This window comes from Triplophysa rosa, linkage group LG14 (genome assembly GCF_024868665.1).
Source record: "Triplophysa rosa linkage group LG14, Trosa_1v2, whole genome shotgun sequence".
Lineage (NCBI taxonomy): Eukaryota > Metazoa > Chordata > Actinopteri > Cypriniformes > Nemacheilidae > Triplophysa > Triplophysa rosa.
Genome location: NC_079903.1, coordinates 17,760,415 through 17,771,296, shown reverse-complemented (window position 1 = coordinate 17,771,296; position 10,882 = coordinate 17,760,415). Strand labels below are relative to the sequence as shown.

At 38.3% G+C, this 10,882-nt stretch overlaps 1 protein-coding gene across 1 annotated transcript; it reads right to left on the bottom strand.

The window, feature by feature from the left end:
• Positions 1 to 685: 685 nt before the first annotated feature.
• On the bottom strand, positions 686 to 10,795 carry fhdc4 (FH2 domain containing 4). The gene is made up of 12 exons (XM_057351986.1): positions 10,674 to 10,795; positions 9,465 to 9,822; positions 7,943 to 8,004; positions 6,258 to 6,360; positions 6,023 to 6,108; positions 5,737 to 5,837; positions 5,099 to 5,169; positions 4,860 to 4,967; positions 4,664 to 4,734; positions 4,364 to 4,481; positions 3,985 to 4,149; positions 686 to 3,428 (listed from the first exon to the last, which is right to left on the bottom strand). The coding sequence occupies exons 2-12, from the start codon at positions 9,810 to 9,812 to the stop codon at positions 2,454 to 2,456; spliced, it is 2,208 nt and encodes a 735-aa protein (XP_057207969.1). The 5' UTR covers positions 9,813 to 9,822; positions 10,674 to 10,795; the 3' UTR covers positions 686 to 2,453.
• Between the last annotated feature and the right edge of the window lie 87 nt (positions 10,796 to 10,882).

The following is a 10,882-nucleotide window of genomic DNA, read 5'->3' as shown; positions in this document are numbered from 1 at the left end:
ACTGAGATTCTAGGCGTGTGCGAATGTAGAAGGCATTCGCTCATTGGCCAAAGTTGTGCTGGGAGGAGCTACGACAGCCAATAGACGTTGTTACTTTGGAATATGTAAATTTGAAACGCACCATTCGAATTTCGCAAAGAAAAGGGTGATGCACTAAAACGGATAGGTCCGTGTGTAACTGATTCTTCTAATTTTTCAAAAACAAATCTAAAACATCTTAGTGTTAGTGCACAAACTATTTAGCAAAGTAAGAGAGGCAAACAAATTATGAAGCGGATATGAAAAAAATTGCCATGCCAACATTCCTTGGCAAAATGTTGGCATCATGAGTCAGTCATGGCCTCAGATGACATGATTTAGCGAATGTGGTGACTGTTTGTGGTGGGGTGAGGCTGCGTAGTCCAGGGGTTGGGCTTTGTTTACAGTGGGGTGGGGGAGGTAAGACTGTAGTCTTGGGCTTTCATTGTAAGGTGGTGGTTGCTATGGAGACTGCATCCAGCCTGAGGCAGCCAGATGGCAGAAGCCAACTGTCTCACAGAGCAATGTCAGCAGACAGCACATTAAGACTATTAAGATTATTACTCATTGGCCCATCACATGTCTTATGGTGAGCTCTGCCAGAAACCTTATATTTAAAAAAAACAGAGCAATCAATGTATTTATTTCACATTGCACTTCTATTTAAAAAATAAAAGCTTTTTTCAGTACAGAACTCATATAGACTGCATAAAAAGCCTAGTTTGGATGTATGTATTTTGCACTTTGCTAGTGATATATAAGATATAAGAAATTAAATCTAATTTCTGTAATTACAAATTGTCCTATATATTACAATTTGACCAAAGAAATGAAATACACTCAGAAACAACTGATGGCAAATTATTGATTTAGGGGTCAGTATTGTCAATGCATTATGACATCATCCAGAAAAAAAACATAAAACATTTAGACATGTACTGCAACAGCATTTATGACATCACAAATATTACCCATGTAGGGATTCCAGACCCTACAAATGATCAGAGGTCAATATGAATGTAACCTCATTGTATGTTGTGAAATCCAATCAAACACACAATGCTTGAGCTTTATTCTCATGTCTTTGAGACTGATGATGATTTACTCACACAATCCCCCAAATACCCCCTCCCCGACATCCACCCCCCGCAGGGTCTCAGGCTGTTATTGATGTAGTCTAGGCGGGCTTTTAGACTGTAAACCACCTGAGGCAGGCCTATCGGGACCCTCACTAACTAAGCTCTCTATGTCTTTATCAGGGATAACCCTCTTTTGCTTCTCATTGTTCTTCATTAGACCAAAAGATCACCAGATTTGCTTGTAGACTAAAACCCTTTTGAGGCACTTTTTTTTACCATTACCACATCAAGTTGAACAGAAACTTTTATTGTGGGCATGCATAAAAATGCTGTAGCGTGCACATGTAAAGGAACAGCATAAAATGCACTTTTTTTGTGTGATCAACTCCACATTTCTGGTATCCCCACATTGAGAGCAGATGCCCAGTCAAACCAGCTTCTGCTATGGAATAGCCTTGTTTAATTTCTAGGGCCTTTAAAAACACAAACTACTATATAAGAAACTGTCTATTTCCCATTTTTGTCATGCAATTGAGTGTTTCAGTCCACAGTGTTTTTTATCATAAGATGCAGAACTGCAAGCCTACAACAATCATGTAGACAATTTTCAGAAACATGGCATGGAATGAGCTAGCTGGCATTTGATTTGGTTTGTGCTCTACAAACCTGCCCAGACCTAATGAGAGTAAAAAAAATAGCTGAAGCTGAATAGCTTTTTTTAAATAGCTGAAGTACATAGCAAGCAACCAGTTGAATGAGTTATAAGATAAATACTCAGTCTATATCGTGCATGGTTAGCTTACAAATGCAGAAATTCTAACACAAAGGAAAGCTGTGTTATGTGCAGCCCCCTTGTGTGGCATATGGTGAATTGCAGGTAAATTTTATTTTTATTACAAATTTCCAAGTAGTTTGATCAGGCACAAGGGGACACACAACATAAGCTTGATGCACCTTAAAAACTCCACCCCCAACTGTCTAGCCGACCCTTAGATTCCTATGGCCGACCTTACATCATAAACCTGTAGACAGGGCTAATCTCATTTTTAGATGCTTGTGTTATTTTGTTTTTTCAATCTGTGTGGTTCATACTGTAGGCCACATGTAAATGAATATCCATTTCCGTTTTTCACAAAGAAAACACAGATAAAATACCAAGCTTTATTCCCACTAAGACAACGTCACAACGCACCTTCATGCGTCCACGCTATCAGAATCAACCTCTGTCAGCTCTCTACTGATCGACTTTACTTTATCGCGCCAACGCTTAAAAAAAGACATAAAACTGAAGGTCTCTTTGGTGTTTTTTGGTGACGTGGTCTGGTTATTTAGTCTCTTCTCATTACCAGGCCAGTGTTAGGTCTCTGTTTCTAAATCAGTTGATTGAGACAAGTGTGTTTCATCAGCAGACTGCGATTGTGAAATCTCAGCAGATTGCGACTGTGACGATGAGTCAAACGGCGACTGCTCTCGAGAATTTAGTAACTTTGCGATGGAGTCTTTAACTGTTTCTGTCGTGCATTGTTGTGTGGTGAGCATGTTGCAGTCCACAGACTTCATTTTACCAATACTACCAATAGGGGGAGCCGGAGAGCCGTTTACTTTACAGGGAACAAATATATCCTCCATACTGATATTTACACAACTGGCCTCTGGGAACGCGATAGTGTGCCTGCGGCCGATGGTTTGGTTATGCTGAAGAGGCATGGGGTTAATGGTGGATTGAGTAGTGTTTTCCTCTATAGCCATGATCAACAACTGTTTGTCTTCTTGGAAAACCGTTTGTCTGGGAGATTGGACCGGCGAGAGGGCCTCACCAGAAGAAATGCTACCCCGACTCGACTGGTATCGCAGTACCCTACGTGACACCTCTCTCATATTCTGCGCCTCTTCCTCGGTCTGACAGTTTTCTTCATCCTGTTCCATAGTCACCGAGACTCGGCTGGCACCGTCCCTTTTCCACAGACGACCAGAGCTTCTGGTCTCTGGTTTCTTGGGTGGCTCATCTTCTCTAGCACTTTTATTCAGGTTCTCCGTAGCCAAGGAGGATTGAAAGGAAGGTTTAGTCCAGTTATTCCTGTTGACCTCTTTGCTCTTGGCGGAGCAGTTTTCCTGTGAGGTGATCTCGGCAAGACTGGTCCGTGCGGGTGAGGCAGTCCCGGCTCTCCGGCGGGATCCGCGATTGTTGAGGAGCCCCTTCAGGACAGACTCCAGCGCAACTCCTTCCATGTCTTTGGTGGAGCAGGTGGCCGTGGAGCGTCGCTTGGCAGCACAGTGGGCACGCTCTCTCTGCCTGCGCTTCACCTCCACCGTTTCTTGTTCAAGGTTCTCCTAAAGAAGGGAGACACATGATGAAACTTTGACAGAAACTATGACAATACCTTGCCATTTCTTTCTTTTGGTAATTCCCACATTATTAAAAAATGAAAGATGCTTTACGGTGCCATAGAATAATTTTTTTTGGCTGAATGGTTCCATAAAGAACCTTTAACATAGGAAGAACCTTTCTGTTATAGACTATAAAAAGAAAAAACGAAATAAAGAACTTTTGAGCGAACGATTCTCCTATGACATCACTTTTGTAGCACATTTTTAACAGTGTAAACATAATCCTTAAATTAAGCTTAAAATGAAACAAAAAATTATTTACATTTAACAAATGATTCAGGAACTATTTAATGTAAAGGCATTAGGTTCATATCATGTAACGTCATGTGATGACAGTCACCATGAGAAAATACCCCCTTTCTTCTGTAGAATAAAACACTTTTTAAGTCCCAAACTGAGTTTCTAAAGAGCACGTTTCGTTTTCTTTGCAGTAAAAGATTTATTTGTAAAAATGATGCAACTTTAATGCATGTTTAAATAGACAAAAGCATTGTTTTACCTGAACTGCCCTTTTGAACTTCTCACAGAAGGAGGAGAAAATGGAGAAACACTCTTCTAGTTTAAACTGAGATGGATCCTCGCAGAAATACTCTGCCACAGAGTCACTAACAGCATCCAGATTCTTAAAGGAGGCCTCAGTTTCCTTTATCCTTGTATCTGCATCCTAGAAAAGACAGAATTATAAAAATATAGCATGTGACAGAAACTCCTATTTGTGTTTAACAAATGCTGTACTGATGTTGTCAGAGAATCAGGAATCAATCGGGTCAATAGCATTTCATGCTGAAAGGGTCCAGAGACTTGCCAATAATCTAAATGCTTTATTTACAGATAATCTAAACAGGTATTAAGGAATTGTGAGATATAAAGCACTTCACCTGCAAAAAATCACTCATCTGTTCTTCCAGATCTGGCTGTTTACCAGCATTCTGTTTTGACACCTGAACTTTGCTCACTTCCTTTTGAAAATCAGCCTCTATTTCCTGTTTATGTATCCTATAGTGGGGAAAACAGACAGTTTCTCATTTTTAATAGAACATAATATTGTACGATGTTTTTGCATTTATTTGAATACTAGAAATTGTCCTAAGACAAGCACACGATCTGCTGTTATTTCTCCCAAGATACAGATCAAAATTTTATTTGATACATCTTAATATTAAAACGCTTTCTCGTACCGTGCTGCATCACCAATGTGCCCAAGTTGTTCTGGGAACTTCAACAACGACGCATCTATCTTCTGAGCTTGCTGTGGTACAAATGGGAAGGTATATCAGTAAAAATGTACTATGGAATAGTTTTTTTCGTCAGACTCTGACATGGTATGAATTCTGGAACCACTAAAGTATATACTGTAGCATGAAACCTTGTTACCATAACAACATAGTGCATTAGATTCATCCCAGGCTTGTTGGCTTTAGTATCAGCTAATTTCAGGAGAGAAGTCATGCGAAATCCCACAGCACTGCCGGCATACCCCCCCTGCAGGAAGTGAGGACAGATTAAGATTAAGATCCCATAACAGTGTAAACATTCACGCGTGGCATGTATTGAGCTGTTTTTGCAGCTAACCAACTTTTTTAAACAAGTGTAACAAGATAAAGTTCACTCACAGAGTTCATGTAGTTTCCTGTCTTCAAAACCAGTCGGATGACTGAATGTAGATCAACGCATTCCAAAAGCTCTGAAAAACAATTCATAGACGGGATACAATTACAGTTATGTAAAATCACAATTTATGACAGATTCTTTGGTGAATACATTTTGGTACTTGTTCTTGAACTTAAAATAGCTTGAATGTCTAGTGTTTGCCGAAGGAGATAACACATTTACGAAACGTGCTCTGTAAAAGCAGTTTGTCCGTTTAGAGCTAATACAACATGGCGAATTCAATGTAAGGGTGTATGTAAATAGAAATAGCTCATTCTAAGGTAAAAAAAAACATAACGCTTCATTATGTAAGGTCTTTATACACCTCTGAAGACATAAATAAATGTACACAAAAAATGACACAGTGGACCTTTAATACATATATTTATACAAAGAAATTAGTAAAAATAGTTAAATATCACTCAATGCATAACTTACAATTAAATATTAAGTGTCTTTCTTACTACGGCTAATTACAGTTATAAACAACAGGTGAAACAAGATATGACTTGTCTGCTACAAAAAGGGGAAGAGAGTATGTTGACTCATGCACGTTTATTGTAATAGTTTTACGATATGCAGTAAAACTGTTCATTCGTACCTCTTCCGGCAGCAGTCATGATGGCAATAGAATCATTCACCTCATTCATGTAATGAGGGAATTCCTCTTTCAGGACTAAACAGTTCAACCGTTCCTCATAGCTAGAGGAAGAAAGCAAAAACAAATACAATCGAATCATGTTATGATCTAAAGTCCACCTAGATCTACAGTGACCTTCAAATGCACATATATCAATAATCAATATCTGCTGATGGAGATTATAACGTAAGAACATAAGACTGCAAGTTTATAATCTATGTACTGGGTGTGTGTTGTTTAAACCCACCACGGAACTCTGACAAGTTGAACCATGAAGCGATCCACCTCAGAGAGAGTCGAATAGTCTCCTTTAAAATCAAGAAGCTGCCGCACCTATCACAACAAGTGAAAAACACGATAGTGGTGAACGTTTAGACTTGAAATTCGAAAAAAGGTGAAATAAATGTTTTGATCTGTATTAAAACAAATATTAAAATGCTGAATGTTGACATTACTAAATGGATGACTCACGAGGCACCTACCTCTCCGTCCTCTGGCAACAGTTTGCACAACTCCTGTAGTTTTCCAGAACCAAATCCTTCTCCTTTACCGTTGGTGATGTCTTCAATCATTTCATTCACTGACCTGTGTGTAGGGTGGAGATGGATAAAACAAAATAGCGGATTGGAGATCAGTTGCTTTGAGTAATTTACAAACTACACTAAAAGAATGACTAAAGCTGGAAATCAACCAATTTCACATATAAATGCCCTTATGGTAGCTAGATATAAATATTAAAAACCTTTATTTAAATTGTACTCTTTGTTACAATTTATGGAACAATCTAAAGTAGCATGTTAAGGCGTGAGACTGTCACCTTTCTAAAGTCATTATAAAGGTAATGTATGCAATAAACATGCCATTACAATGTTGATTTCCCAGAGGAAAGTAAATACTGTGGTGGTGCTATTAAAACATTGCTCTGTTTGCTTGTGTGCCCTGACATAGCAACAATGACACAACCCATGGCGTTAAATTAGATCTGGACTGCCTATGTTTCCAACCAATGAAAGACTCATGGTTAAAAAGTGTACAGTAGTAAAAGTGTAGTAACCATGCTTTTCGGCAGACTACCATTTGTATTGTATCACTACAAATATCATAGTTAAACTACGGTTACTATAGCAAGACAATGGTAAATTTATGGTTATTATAGTTTTACTAAAAAAAAACAGCTGCTAAAGTGTGTTGGGGAAACCTGTTTGAAAAACGTTGGCAACACTTTACAATGAGGTTGTATTTTGTTAACGTAAGTAAGTGCATTAAATAACATGAACTAACCATGAGCAATATAGTTTTTCAGCATTTATTAATCCTTGTTAATGTTAGTTAATGCCAATGCAATTGTTCATCTGAGTTCACTGTGCATTAGTTAACAGTTACAGTGTTTGATTTTAAAAATGTATTAGTAAATGCTGAAACTAACATTCCTAATATGAATAAATGCTGTAGAAATATTGTTCATTGATAGTTAATGTAAGCTAATGCATTAACTAATGTTAACAATGCAACCATAAAGTGTTACCAAACGTTTTCTTTTGCAAATATTTTGTTCAGAAAATACACACCTCACATAATCACCTTTAACTAGACATAGCACAGCATGATAAAGCACAGTTCATTCTAAACTCTAAACATTGTTCTCCAAATCGTGTGACACATCCAGCAGTCCATCTCATTTATAATGTAACAGAGGAAGTTGCCCATGCACAAACTTCCACACTGTGAGTCAGTCAGAACAAACTTCACCCTGTTGTGATTGCCTAAGATATCTAATCTCCTGTCAAAGCAAAAAAAAAAACCCACTGCTAGACAAGCCCCATCTTGCTGATACCTATACTGCACGGCGCACACACAAGCAAGCACGCCAAACTGGTGTCACGAGAAGCTCCGGTACCAAAAAATAGATTTATTCATTAAAATGTCAAAGTGAAACTGTTCAGTCCAGTCAATATCAAAGGTGAAACAGTGCATGATTAAGGGAACTGCTGATGATGTGAATAATGTGAACCCTGTCTTATCTCTTGACCTGTGCTCTGGGTAAAAACATAAGCGTGGACTGATTCTGTCAGGAGAATTCGGCTTGCAGAGGCATGTGAGGATTGTGTTGTATGACTACTGAATGATCTCAAATAAAAAGGCTTTATTAATTAGTTGGCGCACTCACCTTCTGAACTGCTTAAGGAAAATGCCAATGTTCATGTTCTTCTTGGAGTTGAGAATGGACACCTGAATAAACAAAAAACAGATGTAAAAATTAGTAGAGCTTTAATATAGATCATTATAGTGTTAGTTAAATTGCATTATTAATAATAAATGGATAGCTCACTCAAAAATGAAAATTCATGTCATTTCAAACCTCTATGACTTTCTTCTGCACAACACGAAAGAAGATATTTTGAAGAATGTTGGTAACCAAACAGCATTGGTCCCCATTGACTTCCATTGTATGGACACAAAAAAACGGTTTTGTGTTCCACAGAACAAAGAAATACAGGTTTTAAATCACATGGGGGTGCATAAATGAGCAGAATTTTTATTTTAGGGTGAACTATGCCTTTAATTTAAAGATTTTGTAGACTGGGTTTAAGTCATTAACCACCCAAATGTTTTATAATTAGCAAATCATGATTAACGAATAATGACAACCCTGCCTACTAATTTCTTGAATTAACTAAATCCCAGTGATGTTGTGATTCAAGGGCTACAAAATGAGACAATCTGCATCATAGCATTTTGAAAATGTAAAATGTTACACCTTATGTAAACACTTCTCGAAAAGCAAAAATCGCTCCACCTTTGAAAGGGTGTAGATCAAAGGAAAAAAATAACCAAATGGCGTCCAGAAAGGACACAGCATTGTGCTCTGAATGACTCTAAGTATTATTTGGGAGAGAAAGTTTTGTCTTTTGTCCACATGACAAATCGTGTTACTAGGAAAACAGTGTTGTTTCTGGCAGCGAGCCATACTATGACAAATCGCAATTATGACATCATAACATGTAAAACTTGGGTTATGACTTGGGATATCCGAGAATTTGTGGGTTGTGGGTGTGATCCCAGGAAACACACGTACTGCGAAAAACGTATGCCTTGAATGCACTCGCTTTGGATAAAAGCGTCAAAATATGTAAATGTAAAATGAAGCTTATTTGAATGTTCTTTTAGGTGACTTCCTTTTTGATCTATGTATATACCTGACATTAGTTCTGTATTATGTGAGTTTGGGAGAAGTCAAACCAGTTCTTAAAAATGAGAATAACCAGAAGACCTTATCCTGAATTTATAATGCAGTGAACTAAACTGGAAGTGAAATGGTGGCAGCACAAAACTAGTGATCACTCACTCGTAGACCACATTATAATTTACCCATTACTATGGTGACAGATAAAAACCTGATAAGTGCACTATGGATAACGAACCATAAAGCAACGGTTCATGCAAAACTAACAATTACACCTCCTCCTCCGCATTTAGCATGAGATTGACTCATTTCAGCCCTTTTGTAAATCAAAGTAATAGTAATGTACTTTATGAAAGAAATATCAGATAAGTGGGATAGGTGGGACAAACCCAACCCCAGAGCTAAGGATACTTTAAGCACATCCCTCTGATTCAATCATCCGGAGACACCCACTTTAATCCCGCAGACACAAGCCAACATTTCTGGACTATTACACTTCACTCACCACTTCAGGTCCTACAGCGTTGCTAGGGGATTGTCGTATACTCCGTCGATTTGTGGCCTGTACCTGGTTCTGGTCATTGCGGCTGAAGAGCTCCTCCATATGTTTGGTGTCCAGATCAAAATCTCTTTTAGTATCGTCTGTCCATATGTTATGTGTGCCAAGCACATTGTCCTTAGGTATGGCCTCCCAATTAAAGTTACGCATTTTAGATGCCCGTGTCGGCCCTCTATGAAACGGGCCTCCACCAGGGAAGAGGGCAGGGGGTGGTGGAGGAGGAGGGGGAGGTGGGGCAAGAGGGGGTGGGGGTGGTGGAGGTGGTGGTGCCATTTTTTGGACGTCACCTGACATGCTCCATTATCTGTTTAAGGTGAAGGCAGAAAGAAAAACAATATGGAAACTCAATGTCTATGATCTGCTGTGGTTTAACTATTAGAGGAAGTAATTGCGTGGCGGGAAGTTATAAAATAACTTACGATAACCAGCCGTAAGTTAACTAACAAAACAAGGACAATGAAAACAGCAGTACAAAAAGTGTGACATCATCTCTGTCAACAAGCCAGTTACATCATGCATAGAGAGGCTTTTAGACTTCAATCAATCAATAAATAAATACACACATATCAGATGATACTTGTATTTTAATACTGCATGTACTCTGGTACTTTTAGATAAACTAAATAGTACTATACAACACTATAAAATGCTGAGTTATTTTCAACCCCATGGTTAGGACAAAAAGGGACAGACCCAAAACAGTTGGGTTCAATTAACCCATATTTGTTTTAACCCATTGTTGGGTCAAATATAAACATTTTCTGGTTTAATTTAACCTAATAGTTGGGTTTCCTCCCTTTTTGAGGGTTTGTATCTTCGTTGAACCCAGCATTAGAGTAACGTAAAATAGTAATGAAAACGTTATCACGGCAGACAATGGAAAGATTTTTTTGTGGAAAATATTTGTATGGTAATAGCTTACACCCTGCTGAAAAACAATACAAATTCTACTGGTTTCCAATACAAACACATTAGGAACCATCAGCTGTTTACAATTAAAAACATCATAAAATTCGTTTACTTCCAGTAAAACCAATACAACTCTCATTATAACCATACATAGGCTAATGCTTTATATTTTTTTCCAGTATTTTTCCAGTAGTAGTGTTTTTGTAGCAACATTGTAACTCTAAACGATATAAATAAACGACTTACTTGTTTGTGAGAAGTCCAGACGTCAGAATAAAAAACTTTATCTTGATAATATCCTAATATATTTTCGCTCCAGACGCCGGAAGACAAACACGCTGCATGTTCACACTCAAATAGCGCAGCGGCTCGTGTGATGTTGAAATCTCTCTTACCTGTAGCACACGCCCAGCTCGCTAACCCGTCAGCGCTTGTTCTACTCGCCTTATTCATGT

Excerpts from the sequence above, each read along its gene's own strand:
- fhdc4 (XM_057351986.1), bottom strand. The coding sequence starts at position 9,812 with ATGTCAGGTGACGTCCAAAAAATGGCACCACCACCTCCACCACCCCCA. Across the intron at positions 5,838-6,022 it reads CAACTTGTCAGAGTTCCGTG|CTATGAGGAACGGTTGAACT; the intron begins GTGGGTTTAAAC and ends TTCTTCCTCTAG. Across the intron at positions 5,170-5,736 it reads CATGACTGCTGCCGGAAGAG|AGCTTTTGGAATGCGTTGAT; the intron begins GTACGAATGAAC and ends ATTGTTTTTCAG.